This window comes from Hemicordylus capensis, chromosome 6 (genome assembly GCF_027244095.1).
Source record: "Hemicordylus capensis ecotype Gifberg chromosome 6, rHemCap1.1.pri, whole genome shotgun sequence".
Classification (NCBI taxonomy): domain Eukaryota; kingdom Metazoa; phylum Chordata; class Lepidosauria; order Squamata; family Cordylidae; genus Hemicordylus; species Hemicordylus capensis.
The window spans coordinates 98,713,202-98,729,264 of record NC_069662.1 but is presented as its reverse complement, the minus strand read 5'-3'; the positions used below and the strand labels follow the sequence as shown (position 1 = coordinate 98,729,264).

Sequence of the window (16,063 nt, the reverse complement as noted above, 5' to 3'; positions counted from 1 at the left end):
CACTTCTGGCAGTTGTGTCTTACCTAAAAACTGTTGGCTAACCATTCCACCCTGCCAAAGCAGCTAATAGTGCCTCTCACACAGGAGACATATGCGAAATATGTTCTCTGTTGATGAATGCCAGGCACTCCACTCTACCCAGGGTTCTTCAGGATTTCAGCCTGGCAATACAGAGTAGAACAGAGTGCAACTCTGCAACACCTCACAGATGAGGGAAAGGTTGTGCCTCAGTCTCTGCACTCTCCCCTCCAGCAAGGGGCAGAGAAGCCAGGACTAGAGCAAGGCAATGAATGCACACTTAAGTGGCATCAAACGCCAACCAGGCATCCAGATCTGGACGCCACATCCTGCTGCCAACGATCAGTGCATATTACTTTCTTTATGTTTATCTTTGTTCTCCACTAGTAGCTCTCCAACAGGTGCAGAGGACAAGACTATCCACACCACAAGAAGAACCCAGAGCATGCCCAACAGCAGTGCCAAGTGCGATTCCAGATGAATCTCTGTGGGACTGCCAATCTACGTGTTCCAGACTGGCCACATAGCTTTGCCAGCTCCATGTCAGACAGTTCTCTCCATGAGCTCTTTGATGTCTTGTTATGATGGCGGCTGCATAAGAGCCAATCACAGAGGAAGGTGGGAGGATGATGAGGGCCAAGCAATCAAGCACATGAGAATGGAACAAACAAGTGTGTGGCTTGGAACATAAGGTGAGCCATGTGATGCAAGGCCACTGCAACGCTGTGTCTGATTGGCTGGGACACTAATCTCTCAGCTGTGCCTGCTTGCAGGGATTCCTCCCCTGCCCCACCATCTTTTCCAGTGGGAGATCATATCTATGGCTTGTCCATACCATGTGCTGTTTCAAAGGGTTAGGGGTCATTTTGCAACCTCTGTGTTTGAGTGTATACAACTGGGTTGGGGAGGGGGCAGCTGGGGGATGATAAACATCCCATGATGTATCATTGACCTTTTTGCTGCTGGCTGGTTGCTTACTGGACAGAACGTGTTCAAGACATGCCTGCTCCTCCTTTTTTGCTTCCAAAGTGGATATTGCTGGCCAGTAATGCAGAAGGCGAGTATGGCCATGGATTCTTCCTGGCTGGGCTTGAACCTGGTTTGCCCGATTCCCATCCTGGATCTCTGTGTAGTGAGGGTACTAGCATATGCCCCTTCAGTGCAGTCAAGGCTCCCATTGCCCCAGTTTCTCTGCTTTCAAAGGTGCTTTCTTGCTAATGGGTGTTACACTCCCCAGGGAGATATGACTGCTTCCCCTAGGAGACCTGAACATTTATTTCACATGCCTTTCTTTTCCAAGGCAGCTATCTCCCTTCCCTTTGTGCTGTGTGATCAAACACATGGTTATTAGTGGTGTGTGCATTTGTGTGTGCGTGTGATATAAAGGAATCTGAGCCCCCCCGTGTTAGGTTTGTTGTTAGCATTTTATTTCTGGTCTCTTGCTGTCTGTGCCACACTAGTTTATGTTATCTGGAAGCGGAAGCATCTGTGTGTCAAGAGGGTTGTGTGTTTTGTGTGTGTGGCCTGATGTGGTGTCATGTGACCAAACAACCATTTCTGAAAAGTGAAAAAATATTCCAGTAGGAAATATATACTGTTGTACCTGCTGCTCATATCTTGACATTATTTCAGAGTACTGTTTCTCCAGTTGTGCAATTTCAAAAGCCTTCAGGTGCTCCCTAGAAAAGAGAGGATATAATCACTTCAGGAATCTTCTTCTGTAAACAAAAATAAATGAAGACAGTAGCAAGAAATAAACCACACATTAATGACATGTTCAGTTTTGTTCTAACAGTGTTTATGCTTTGGGCTAGCACTATTAAAATCTCATTATTTTTATTGGCAGAGAGGAGCAAGCTCATCCCCTAGCCCATTGGAGATTGCGGTTAATACATTTATATTTTTAATATGGATACAATTATGTAAGTTCAGTCAACCAAAGCTTTGGTTGATTGATCAGAGTGGCATGTAAGAGCATATGTGTTTATACTTCAGACTACTTGGGTTCCAGTGCATCATTGGCAGGGGTGGGGGGAAGGGAGAAAGGCCTTTCCTTTCAACAATGGGTGGGAGCATATAGTTACAGTGGGTGTGAGGTAGAATGTTTTCCATAGAAACTTTTGCATGGCTAGATGTTTCCATGGAAAATTTCCCACGTCTAAAAATGCACTGCTTCATAAAATGAATTAGTAACACAAGTAACTAGTCAGTTTCAAAGTTTGTAATGAACTTTGGTCAAATGAGCACAGCCCTCTTCACATGTTCTGTCTACACGTGAGAGAACATGTGAAGAAGTAGTTGTGTATAATACTACTGTGTGTTCATTGGAAGGAGTAGTAACCATATGGAGCCTATGAACAGGTCCTTGGAGTGGGGCCAAAACATTTCTCAGAATTCTATTGTAATGGATCCCAAACAGCACATGTTTTTCTCTCCATCAATCAACTTCTTTGGGGTGTGGAGGCGTCCTCAGATGGACAGAGTTAGGGACACCTGTACTGAACAGCGTTGGCTCCTGGAGCATTTCCAGTGACAGAATGAAGCTTTGCTACACTTAAGCTGGGAGGGAGTTCATACAAGGAAACCACTTACAGCAACGTCAGGCCAATGACAAAAGTTTGATGTTTGCAGCTTATATGTGGTGACCCTTTAACTCTAACTTTTAAATTTGGTTTTAACTGGGTCCCATTTTTAGCTAGTTCTTATTAATATTGTACTGTTTTACTTATTTTGTGAGCTGCCCTGAGCAGTATTGCACTCTGTGTGTGTGTGTGTGTGTGTGTGTGTGTGTGTGTGTGTGTGTTAGGGGATGTGGACGAAACTGATATTGTTTTGTTTTGAGCTTGAAACGAAATGCAGATGGCCAAAACAGCGGTCAACTGGTTGTTTCGACTAAACAAAACTTGAAATATTTCAGGTGTTTCAGCCATAAGGAACAGTAGGGGACTTGAAACACCTCATTATTCCCCATGGGTAGCTCCTACAGACACCAAAGTGGGTTGGGTGGTACCTACCACCCAACCCACAGAAGAAATGGGCAAGCAGGCAATTTTTAATTAACCTTTCCTCAACCCCTCCATAGGATTCTATGGAGATTTTGGGGGAAAGTCAAAAATTTGTTTAAAATTGCCCGCTTGCCCATTTCTTTTGTGGGTTGGGTGGTAGGTAGCACCCATCATGCCCTACCACCTAACCCACTTTGATGTCCCTAGGAGCTACCCATGCGGAACAATGGGGTGTTTCGAGCTTCCCCATTGTTCCCTATGGCCATAACAAGCTGCACTCACAGAGTGCACTGCACATATGTTTTGCATTGCATTGCATTGCATTTTGCAATCCTGCCTTGAAAAACACTGCAGGAGCACACAGGAAAATGGAATCTGTCCCTCCCAACACGGAACACACATTTCAAACACAGTTCAAAAATGGCCAAAAAAGAATCACTGACCTAGAATCCGCTGCCAGCCACGGTGCCTGAGCTGCAGTAATATCATTGGTACAAGTTGTTCTCACACAAAATTATGACTCCTTACTTCCTAACATTGCAACAGCTGCCACAGCAGCACCCTTAGCAGCAAGCATAGCCATAAGCTCAACTCAACTACAGCAACTTCAGCCACATTTTGACTGAGTACATCTTGCAATGAAGATTGCAGAGCAGAGCAGTGAGTGAGTGAAGCACAAGTTAGTCTCAAGGCCAGACACAGAGCTCATCAGATCAATCATCAAGAAAAATTTTACACACACAGTTGTCGCTGTCCATTTCTCACCACAACACTATCTCACAAACAAAATGAACCACAACTCAAGGAAAGCAGGCACCCAAGTACTGCCTTTATCAATCTGAGACCCAGCAAAACCAGATAGTTATAGTAGCAATAGCACAGCATATTATACACAATGCTGAGAAAACCACAAAATTACCTTCCATCCTGATGTATCCTCTTCAAGAGAGGTACACTATAAAGGACTCTCTCTGCCTTCTAGTCCCTTTAAATACATTTTGAAACTACCTCCTTTTGGCTCTCCCCTTCTTGACAATGGGGGCACAGTTGCCCATGACAATATTTGATTTTTATGTTAACAAGCCAACCAAGCAGCAAGGAGATTGCAAGCCAATCAGAAGCCAGTGCCAGAAAGCCAATCAGGAAGGGAAAAACAGGCCTCCAAAATGGCACTCAAAACAGGGTTGTTTTGTTCCAAGCTCAAAACAAGCCCTTTACTTAAAAGGTGTTTGAAATAGCCTGTTTCAAGTAGAAAATAATATTTGAAATAAATAAAATAAATAAAACAATGTCTTCCTCTGTACGCATTTCACTTGCTGTCTACTCTAGTCAAAGCCTATCATTAGAGATTGATCATGGCTCTCAGTTCTTAGGAAGGAGACAAGTCGGAGCTGTGGCTAAAAGGAACAAAGAGGAAGGAAGTGCATTTGGCTGTCCAGCAGGCCGAGGACTGCTATACACATGTGGCTCTGTTGTGCCACTGTTTAGAAGGTTTTGGCACTACTCCCCTGTTCTCCTTTAAAATTATTTTGAATGTCACTTTGCAAACATTCTCTCATTGAAGTGGCTAAGTACCCTAACAGCTTTCCACGTGCTGAACTTTCAGTATGCAATTTGTATATATAACTGACCTCAAGAGACTTGTACCTTTGCTTGTGGCTATCAAAATGCAGGAAGATAAGACACAAAGATTTAAAAACACTGGCATTTTTAGAATTCATAAAAAGCATATATCTAACCAAAGCATATTTCCCCATATTTTCTCTCAAAAAACCAGTCTGTTTAACTATGGAAAAGGCAATTACAATATAAATACTAATTAATTTTTTATTAAATTATGTAACTAGTAACCAAACTAAAATCAAAATTTCAAAGAAGCAATACTCACTTGGAAGTATGTTCTTTGTCTTCTTGCAGCTGCATTGCTAATTTTTGATTATGTTCTTTTTCACTTTCCAACTGGCCTAAGAGATTCTAAAATGTAAGTTAAAACATGGTATGCTACAATATTTTCAATTGCCTATTCAAGACTCATGAATAAATCACATGATAGGGACTATTCCTACAAATCAAACTGAGCCATCAGCACTGAAGAGCCTCATTGGTGGATTAGCCACTGCATCCCCTGCATTAGCTATCACTCAAATCCAGTAAATGGCTGAAATCAGTCATTGTGGGATTAGGCAGTCCAACTATCAGCCAAGTAGTGGGCCAGATAAACAGTTTCTTTCTTTCACTGCAAAAAGAACAGGTTGCTCACCTGTAACTATCGATCTGGTAGAGATCCATCAATAACCATAAGAACGGGTAATGCGCCTGAGCAGGACCCTTGCGGTAGATGCCGCAGCTTGAGGCAACTGAGCCCCGCCCACATGCCTTCAGCGTGCTATTTAAAGGCGGGCTGGGCGCCTGTTCTTCTGTTCTTGGACGACTGCTGTGGAAAACAATTATCCGAAATCAAGTGAGTTTATCATCAAAGAATAGCTTCCACACTCAATACATACATAGTGTAGCACTACTGCAGAGGGGTGGTCCGGGAGGGTCTTATGGATGTCGATGGATCTTTACCAGACCAATAGTTACAGGTAAGCAACTTGTTTATCTGGATCGAGATCTGTCGAGATCCATAAGAATGGGTGTTTAGCTAGCTCTCCATGTAGGTGTATGCAATAATAGCTATTGTAACACCCGCTTCAATATGCTTCTCCCGAAGCTCGGCTCAGCAGCAGAGCGCACATCTATGGCATAATTATTGACGAAAGGTAACTCAGTGGACCAAGTTGCTGCTTTACAGATGTCCGTGAAGGTTACCCTGAAAAGGTGTGCAGCTGAAGAAGCATAGACACGGGTAGAGTGGGCCTTGATTACTTCAGGTGGTTGAACATTCTGTGTCTTGTATGTCAGTAGGATGTGCTCAACTAGCCGTCTGGACATTCTTTGTCTGGAAATACAGGAGCCTCTCACAGAGCCCTTGAATGCTACAAACAGACGCTTGGTGGATCTGAAGTTCTTGGTGAGATCTAGTTAATATAAAAGAGTCCTCTCTGCACATCCAAAGAGTACATTGCCTGTTCTAAAGGGTTAGATGGGTTCCTGAAGAACATAGGGAGAACAATGTCCTGGTTGAGGTGGAAGTCGGACACCACCTTGTGTAGAAAGTTCGGGTCCATATGCATTATTAGCACTTTATCCAGATAAATTCTGGTGTATGGTGAATCTATCCACAAAGCTGTCAGTTCTCTCACATGTTTAGCCATAGTTATGGCCAGTAAGAAGGTAGTTTTCAAAGTCACTAGCTTGATGGAGGCAGAACCCAAAGGTTCAAATAGATCCTCTGTCAAAGTTAAAAGGACCAAGGGTATGCTCCATGGTTCGATGTGTTTTCGGACAGGTGGATACAAATTCAAAAGGCCTTTCAGGAAGGCTTCACTCTCTGGATATGAAAAGAGAGTCTTTCCATCATAGCCCAGATGTCTTGAAGATAGCACTGCTAGGTGCACCTTCAAAGATACATTTGCCAGCTCTTGTGATTTTAAATCAGTCAAGTAGAGGAGTACATCTTTGATTGTGGCCTGGGTAGAGCGAAAACCAAGCATCCTTTTGTAGGATTTGAACTGGAGCCATTTGCTTTTATAATCACGCCTGTTAGAAGGCTTCCTCTGGTTCAAGAGTCGATTCACCATCCTGTTAGGCGGAGTGTGAGACCGTTTGGGTGCAGTATGCTGCCATTGTCCCGTGCTATTAGATCTAGCTCCTGTGGTAGCCTCTGGTAGTGATTCCCTGACAGTTTTGAGTACCTGTGGAAACCATGGTTGTCTTGGCCACCATGGAGTCACCAGGATACCTGTTTGAGCAGTTAGAAGGCGGTCAACCACTAGGCTGATCAGTGGTCATGGAGAAAACATAAGGGATCTCCTGATGCCAATCCAGCTGGAAGGCGTCTCCTAGTGATTGTGGGCCGTGCCCTGTCCTGGAGCAGAAATGAGTGCACGTTGTGTTCTCTGAGGTGGCAAAGAGATCTATGGTTGGTCGTATCCAACTCATGAAAGAGAGGTGTGATGTACTGTCTTGATTACCCATTTGTGTTGTTGTTGCTGTGGGAAAACTCAACTCAGGTCGTTCACCAGGATGTTGTCTAGGCCCTTTATGTGTATGGCTATCAATGCGATAATTGCAGGCTGAGTGCACAAAGACTTTGAGAGACCGTCCTTTCCTGACAGTTGATGTAGGCCAGGGCAGTGGTATTGTCTAACTGCACCTGTACAACCTTTTCCTGCAGAAGTGGTAGGAAGGCTTTCATTGCTTTGAAGACAGCCAATCGTTCCAGGAAATTGATATGTAACTGTCTTTGTTGCAGGGTCCACCTGCCCTGTATCCGATGTGCTTCACAGTGGGCCCCCCAGTCTAGCAGAGAGGCTACTGTTGCTAGCCAGATAGAAGGGGTCATCATTTGAAAAGGAACCCCTTCCAGCAAATTCTGCCCATTGACCACCAGGTAAGTGACCGTAGAATTTGATCCGGGATCACTAGACACAGGTCCTGACAATCCACATTCAGGCAGAAGACCAACAGAAACCAAAGCTGCAAACTGCATATCTTTAATCGGGCATATTGCACCACTATGTTGCAGGATGCCATAAGATCTAGGAGTCTTTGAATGAGTCAGGCTGGTTGAGATGGATGTTGCTGGAAATGGAGAACCAGGTCCTGATGCCCTGGAAGCATTCCCGAGATAAGTATTCCCTCCTGGTTTCTGTGCCTAGAACTGCTCCAATGTAGTAGATTACATGAACTGGTTCCCGCTTGGATTTTTTCCAATTGAGTTGGATCTCCAAGTCTTGGAGAAGAGATAATACACATTTTGTCTGAGAAAGTAACTCTTCTTTGTTTTTGGAAGTCATGAGCCAATCGTCTAGATAAGGATAGACCGATATGTCCTGGATCTGCAGATGAGCTACCACTGCAGCCATACATTCTGTAAATACCCTGGGAGCGGTGGCAAGTCCAAAGGGTAATACTGTGTATTGGTACACTTGATTTCCTACTGTGAATCTCAGATATTTTCTGTGTGGTATCCTGATGCCAATGTGGAAGTACGCACCTTTGAGATCCAGAGTCACAACCCAGTTCTCTTGGTATAGAAGAGATAGGATCTCTTGTAACGCTATCATGTGGAAAATTTGCACATGGACAAATTTGTTCAGGTGGTGTAGATCCATGATAGGTCGTATGCTGCCATATCTTTTTGGGATCAAGAAGTATTGGGAGTAAAACCACTCCCGTCTTTGCACCCACTGTACCAGGGCAATAGCCCCTTTGGCTAACAGATCCTTCATTTCCAATAACGCCTGGCAGGGCTGAGTGAACCTCATCCCTGTAAATTTTGGCGCTGTTCTGAACTCTATGGCGTAGCCCGAAGATATAATCTTTAGGACCCAGTGGTCTGATGTTATGTGGTGCCATGTGGGGACATGGCATGCTTGCTTGATGTTGGTCACTGGCAAGAGCACAGAGTTTGTGAGATCAGTGTTGTGGCCCCTGGTGGTGGGAGAAGAGAGGAGTCTAGCAGTGACGGTGGGTCTGAACCTCAAAGATGTTTCTGAGGCTCAGTCTGCTTCGTATGCTGGTGTTAGCTTGACTTCCCCTTGCCATGAAAAAGATGCTTGTGGTAAGGTTGGTACTGCTTCCTAAAATCACGGCGTTCCTGATGTTTAAATATGGATTTCTGCCTCGAATAAGGATGGTACTTGGAGCCGGAGGATTCCACCATTCTCCATGGTGGAATCAGTGACCTCACTGAACAGGCCCTTACCATTGAAAGGTAAGCCCACAATTCTTTTTTTCATGTCTTCCTGCAGGTTGGTGGAGTGAAGCCACACATGTCTCTGCAGGGAGATTGCAGCTGCCAAAGAGCGTGATTCAGACTCGGCCAGGTGTTTGGCAGTGCTTAATTGTTGGTGGGTAAGTGCTGCTGATTTATCCAACGTGTCTTGGAATTGCTTTTTAAATTCTTCCGGAGAGAGGACCTCCATAGCATTCTGTAAATCCTCTTATAAACTATGTGTATATTTTGCTGTGCATGCTGAATAGTTTGCTATTTTAACCAATAGGCAGGAGGTGGAATAAATTTTTCTCCCCCCCAAATCCATTTTTCTCCCCTCTTTATCTGCAGGAGTAGTGTGTCTGTGACCAGACTTAGAAGATGACAATGTAGCGCAGTCGATGACTAGGGAGTTAGGCATGGGATGCTTTAAAAGATATTAATTGTCTTTTGCCTGTACCTGATATAAACTCTCCAGTTGCTTAGAAGTGGGGGTAGAGGTGTGTATTACCTCCCATACGCATTGTACAGTCTGTGAAATGACTGGAAGAACAGGCAGGGCCACAGACTGTGTTGATTCAGACCTAGTCATAAAATTATAGCCGAGGTCATCAATAGTGGCTAGTTCAGATTTCAGGTTGAGACCTAGCACTTTAGCCATCTCCCTAACATGATGGTGATACACTTTCATTTCGTCATCAGGGGAGATGTGAGTAGTTGGAGCCACGTCAACTGGAGGATTAACTCTGTTGTCTGGGTCATCTGGATCAGACTCAAAGTCCGAACAGCCATGATGATCAGAAGGTGAATGAGACGGAGAAGGAGGTACGTATGTTTGTGTTTCGATAGTAGCTGTTTTTCATGGAGTTGGAATATTCAGTGTTTGTGTCCCAATCTCCAGGCTTTCATAAGTAGTCTGTGTAGCTGTACCTTCTACAACTTTGACAGGGGGCCAGGAAGCAGTTTGTGTGGCCAATGAAACAGTTTTAATTGTAGATTGTAATGGCATGGTTAAATTATCACCTCCAGTCAGGGTGTGTACAGTATGAATTGGAGCTGCTATTGTAGCTAGAAGTGGATATGGTCTTGTCTGTGAAGACTTCCAGGGTTGATCCTCTTGAAAGTCGTAGGGGAAACTCGGAGATCTAGTCTCCATAGATGTCGATGCCAGTGTTGTCCCTGCAGCCAATGAATTTGTGAAGCCACATGTATGCCATGACGAGGGGTCTGACAAATGGGCAGCAGTTAGTGTATCTGGTGTTTTGTGGACCAAGGACTGTTTTGTAACCGATTCCCCAGGAGTTCCTGCTTCTGATGATTGAGGGAAACATTTGAATGTTGATACCGAGGGAGTGCTGGAACTGGAATCGAGAATGGAAAGTAAGGTGTGGGCAGTGGTAGAGTCAAATACCGCTTCCTTGTCCTCCTCCTCGACATCGAAAGTCAATATTTCAGTTGGACATTGAGGAGTCACCAGCCTTGATGCCTATAGAACTGGTGTGTTTAAAGTTGAAAACGGAACTCACTTTTGGAGTTGTAATAACTTGGGTCCATACTGAAGGGGTCTCTCGATACTGATCAGCAGGTGTCAATGGTGGTGAAGAGTCTATCGGAGTAGGAGATGGAAACAGAGTGGGCTCTCTATGTCAACAATCTCAGTGTCAATGTGCGGTTGATGTCTCTCAGTGTTTCTGCTACTGGTTGCTCCTTTTACTTCAAAGTCAAAATTCTTGGTGTCTAGCGATGCTTGTCGATCCTGACATCAGAGGTAGAGGATTTCAAGGGCAGGTTCTGAAGACCCGAAGGAGACTGTGTCCTTTCCTTCGTTAAATCCAGTTTTGGACTTCTTTAGTCTTGGGGAAGAGGGAGGATCCTCCAACCCCAAATGCTTAAATTTCGACTTCGAACGCTCTGGTGTTGCAGGGGGAGTGGACCTCAAAGAGAATTTCAGGATTTGATACAATGCCAAGCTCGATGTTGATGGCTGTGGTCTCATAGGAGGATACTTTGTTGTTGACATAGAAGTTTCCATAGTCGATGATGAGGTCGTAGGATGGGGTTCTCCCGCTGTTGAAGGGCTCAGTACCTCATCATAAATGGTGGTGTGATGTTGCAAGGCCCGATTTTTTTCTCATCTGCTTTGAGAAAGATAGGCATATTTTGCATGAAGAGAATTGTGCTCTTCTTCCAGGCAGATTGAGCTCAAGTCATGGAGATCTTTTGAAGGAAGCTTGGCATTACATCCAGTGCACCTCTCGAAGGTACGTTTCTCCTCAGCCATTTTAAGGATAATCCAATTCAAAGTCAAAGTCTGTTCCAATTTGAAATAACACCAGCCAAGTTCAGAAGCTGTTCCAAGTCAAAACCAATAAATTCAGACCTATATTTTTAATCTTATAGATAAACTCAGAAGAAGAACTTAACTGACGAGGAGCAACAGTCCGAGGACTGAACACAACAGTGGTCAGATAAGAATTGAAGAACAGGTGCCCAGTCTGCCTTTAAATAGCACGCTGAAGACATGTGGGCGGACCTCAGTCGCCTCGACAAGCTGCAGTATTCTACCGCGCGGGTCCTGCACAGGTGCATTACCCATTCTTATGGATCTCGATCCAGATCTTATGCTTTCAAAATACTTTTGCAATATGGAGTAGCAGAACCTGTTCGTGGGGGTGGGTGGGGGGTTGCTCTTATCTTCTGTGTATCCGGGTAGGCTCTAGTTCCTAGAACTTTCAGTAGTGAGTATGCAGAACTTCCAAATGCTTTATGGCTTGTTAAATAGAGACAAGGCCCATAGTAGTTTTGAGGGGAACATTTTTTGGCATTTGTTGGGTTGTTGCAAAATTTGTATTTTTGTGCAAAATCACATAGGCTCACCTTCAGTTCAACACATGAATAATAATTGCCCATGACAATGTGTTATCATCATGTGCACACAGAAAGGGTGAGTGCCTTGTTAATATATAGACAGGCAGAGCCTGCAAAAGGAGGGTTCCCCTCACTCTGCACCCTCCTCTCTCACTTTGTAACACATCCATCCATCTGCATGGAACATCTCTTATGGGAGGGAGCTTGTCCTCTGCCCTTTCCCACTTTTGTGAATCCAAGCTGCAACGATAAATTGTATAAATCCGTTTAAAGGTGAGAATTTCATAACATTCCCCACTTACCCGAAGCTCCATTTTCAGCACTTCTGTTTCTTGCTTGCTGTCAGTGAGCTGCTGCGTCAGCCGGTCAGTCTCAAATTTCAGTATTTCCTGAAGATTATCAAAGTCATCTTGCAGGCTTGTTTTTCCTTCAAGCACCTTTTCATATTGTAGTCTTTAGTGGGAGAATTGTATGTGTCAGTGGTTAATCATGTCTTCGTATAACATCTTCATACTCAGTTATTAGACATGGGACAGCCAAGCTACAGATTATCTGCTTGTTTTTAAAACGAGGTGCAATACAAAATGGAGCTGAATAAGCTCTGACATGAGGGTAATTTCCACCTTCCTGGAGAGCATCATGCACTAGCTAAGCTGGGAGAATTCTAAGAAGGTAAATCCAATAACGTCAGTCAGCATGCACCACCAATACATTATTAAGCTCATATCACAAAATAGCTTTCTGTTGCCCAAAACTGAGACAGTTTATCAGATAGCATGCAAGAGAGGAGTAGCTATCCAGGGGGTCAGTTACCCTTGAAGAAGAATCATAACACATTGGGCCTTCTCAGTGCACTTTGGTGAACTGCTCTCTCCTTCACACCTTTGAAATAGGTCGCAGGAAATTGTTCTGAAAAAATATATATTCTACTCTTCCCAGTTTGAAAACAAAATATGCATCATCTCAAGAATTAGGACAGAGGCAAAATGAGACTCTGCCCTGTCCTCTGAAGCCCACTGTGCCTCCCAAAAATATGTCCCCAAGTGTCATAACTGCTAACTGCCCAAAGAGGCACCTTTTACCATGGTGATTCTCTTTATTTAGCAGGGGGAGAGTAACTGGCCCTATCCACCCGCAGCACAGTACTTCCAGTGACTGTTGCTGGTGTGTGTCCTATGTTTCTTTTTAGAATGTGAGCCCTTTGGGGAAAGGGAGCCATCTTATTTGTTTTATTTCTCTTTGTAAACCGCCCTGAGCCATTTTTGGAAGGGCGGTATAGAAATTGAATTATTATTATTATTATTATTATTATTATTAATAATAATAATAATAATAATATGACCCTCAGGTACATATCTGCAGGAAGCACAGTGGGCTTCTCCCCTCCCCCATAGCACTACAAACATGTTTGCATGAGTGCAATACTAGTGTAGAACGCAAGCACATTAGCCAGGATGAAGGCCAATGTTCCCAAGGTCATTTGAGAGAAAAGGGTTGAATATGAAAGCATTCTGCCTTAGCAACCTTTCTAAGAAGATATTAGTGAAACCAAGCACCTTTCTAAGATATTAGTGAACACACACGCAAACAAAATGAGAAAACCAAGCACTAAATGACTGTTAATCTTAACGTGAGCTTTACTGTGAGACCATTTGGTCTAGTGTATAATTTAGGACTTTGCTCTGGCTTCATATGGGTAATAAACTGGTACAGTACTACCTCTCAGCCTTAGTTCCTCATCTGCTAAATGGAAATATTAATAGAACGCAGAGAATTTTGCTTTTTTTTAAAAAAACAAACCTTATAGTTAGAACATACTAAAAGGAATGACACCTAAACAAATCAAATTTTACTGTGAATATTGTAATCAAGTTCTAATTTGAAGGGCTACTTCAATATTAACTTTTCCACTATATTAATAGCATTTTTAATGTTGAAGATGATAAATTATGACAATGTCATCATAGAACATTTTAAATATTGATACTCCACCTTTTGATCAAATTATCCTCAAGGCATCTTACAATGAATTTACAAATGCATATACATAAATATCCCAGCAGCCCTCAGTTCTCTGGTCAATAGCAAAGGTCTGAGGGAGGTCTGCTGTTCCTGGACAACTGGCGGGTGGAGCAGAGCAGAATTTTTTCTGGCAGAGAGGGGGAAACGGGGCTCCCTGTGGCCAGGCTGGTCTTCCCCTTGCCAAAATGGTCTTCTACGAGGCAGAAAACACAACTTCCCAGGGGCCTTGAGTCCTCTGGCCAATGGCAGAGGGTGGTTGTTCTCATGTGGAAGATAATATTTCACATGCTTCTGCAGTCACCACATGACAGCAGGCACGCACACACAGTTTCCTACTCAGTAGTACTATTCACATGGGAAACTCATCAAGTTTGAAGTGGCTCCAAGAATACTTCTATGCAGAAGGTCAAGAAATTTTCATTCAGAAAATGACATACCTGACATTATCAAGCTGGAGCTGTACGTTCATATGTCTGGAAGAAAGTTCACTGATCTCTCTCTCTTGCTTTCCTCTGAAAGTGGCATATTCCAGTTTTACAGCAGACAGCTCCTTATCAGCAGACTGAAGGACAATTCGCAAGTCACAGACCTCACTGTTTAACACTGTCAACAACAAAAACCAAAATTCTTGCAAAAATGGCATGTAACTAAGGAAATATATGTACAAAGATACCTGTCTCTCCTTCCCTTGCCCCCATCCAGGAATGTGCACAGAAAGAGAAGCAAAACAAAGTCAAATTATGAAATTGTGGAGGATGCAAAAAGCAGGTTAAGGCCACAAGAAACACTGTAGCTCGTAGTTCATCGAGTAATTTCAAGCCTCTCATCCTAGGCTAATTGGCTTTGCTGGGACTATACAGTGTTATTTGGCTTTGACTTGCCCCATTAGAATAGTGAAGGTAGCAAATAGTTCAGCATTTGCTGCAAGAAAGTGGCTTTTTATATTAGTTAAGTCTGCTTTCATTTTGCAAGCATAGATCCATTCCAATGGATGGAGCATGCGAAGGAGCAAGCTCCCACAACTCAACATTCCATCCCATATGTAGTTTTCTCCAGTGTTCCCTCTAACAGGAATTCTCAGATGTTGTTGACTACAACTCCCATAATCCCCAGCCAAAGGCCATTGCAGCTGGGGATGCTGGGAGTTGTAGTGAATGACATCTGGGAATTCCTGTTAGAGGGAAGACTTGCTTTCTCTACTCTGTTGTATTCCAAAATAAAATTCTTGCTTGCTGTTTTGAAAGATGTATGAATATTACATTTTCAGATCTCTAGTACACAGGATGCCTAGCTCATATGCAAGAACCATAACAATTCAAATACAGGGACTCCCCAACATATGGATGTCTGACTTATCAATGTCAAACTTACAAACCAAGTTCCACAGTTCAGAAATTCTGGCATACGAACACCAACCTGCACATACTGATGGGAAAAACAGCATGGCATAGTCTTGTTCTTTCTTAAAAAGGGGCCGCCTCCTGTGTTGCAGTCTTCAACGCCCCTTTCTCAGTAGCTGTAGTAGCTGTAGTAGCAGTATGTCCCTTCCCCAATAGCCAGCAGCTTGCTCTCCAAAAACAAGTCAAATTGTGCACACTCATCCAAGCTGCTAGTCTGTCATGCCCCACCTCATTGCTGCCCAGACCCCAGTGGTTGAAGGGAGCCCCAAGCTCTATCTCCAGAGCAGTGGGCTGCATTCTGGCTGCCAGCGCCTCCTCCACTTTGCACAAAGAGCAGCCCTGCTGGATCAGGTCCAAGGCCCATCCAGTCCAGCGTCCTGTTTCACACAGTGGCCCACCAGATGCCACTGGGAAGCCCAGAGGCATGCCCTCTCTCTTGCGGTTGCTCTCCTGCAACAGATATTTAGAGGCATCTTGCCTCTGAGGCTGGAGGTGGCCTATAGCCACCAGACTAGTAGCCATTGATAGACCTCTCCTCCATGAATGTATCCAAAATCCTCTTAAGGCCATCCAGATTGTTGGCTGTCAGTTTCCTTTTCTTGCAGCTGTGTGCACCCCAGAGAGCTGAAACTGCTCTGCAAGTGCTTCAGCAGCAGCACCCCCAAGCCAAACTCTGAAAGCCGCCTCTCTCTAGAGCAGCAGGCTGCGTTTTGGTTGCTGATGCCTCCTCTGTTTTGTGCACCCTTTCCCTATTTCTGCAGCTACGTGTGTGCGGGTGCTTTGGCAGCAGCACGTGGAAAGAAAGTTCTCTTGGCGTGCGAAGCAGAGGAAAGAAAGGAGGCGGAGGCCACACCAGCAACTGGAAAGCAGCCCACCATGCTGATGGGAAGCGGTGTTCAGAAAGAGTTTGGCTTGGGACTCCCCACAAA

General features: G+C 44.1%; 1 protein-coding gene across 6 annotated transcripts in view; it reads right to left on the bottom strand.

Annotated features, from left to right (window-relative positions):
* The window catches only part of KIF15 (kinesin family member 15), an 89,122-nt gene that overhangs the window by 30,828 nt on the left and 42,231 nt on the right, over positions 1-16,063 (bottom strand). For all 6 annotated transcript variants that reach the window (XM_053260953.1, XM_053260949.1, XM_053260950.1 and 3 more), the window contains 4 exons: positions 14,172-14,337; positions 12,015-12,165; positions 4,912-4,997; positions 1,622-1,697 (listed from right to left, as the gene is read on the bottom strand). In XM_053260953.1, the coding sequence (XP_053116928.1) occupies positions 1,622-1,697; positions 4,912-4,997; positions 12,015-12,165; positions 14,172-14,337 (479 nt within the window). The remainder of the gene's footprint in view (positions 1-1,621; positions 1,698-4,911; positions 4,998-12,014; positions 12,166-14,171; positions 14,338-16,063) is intronic.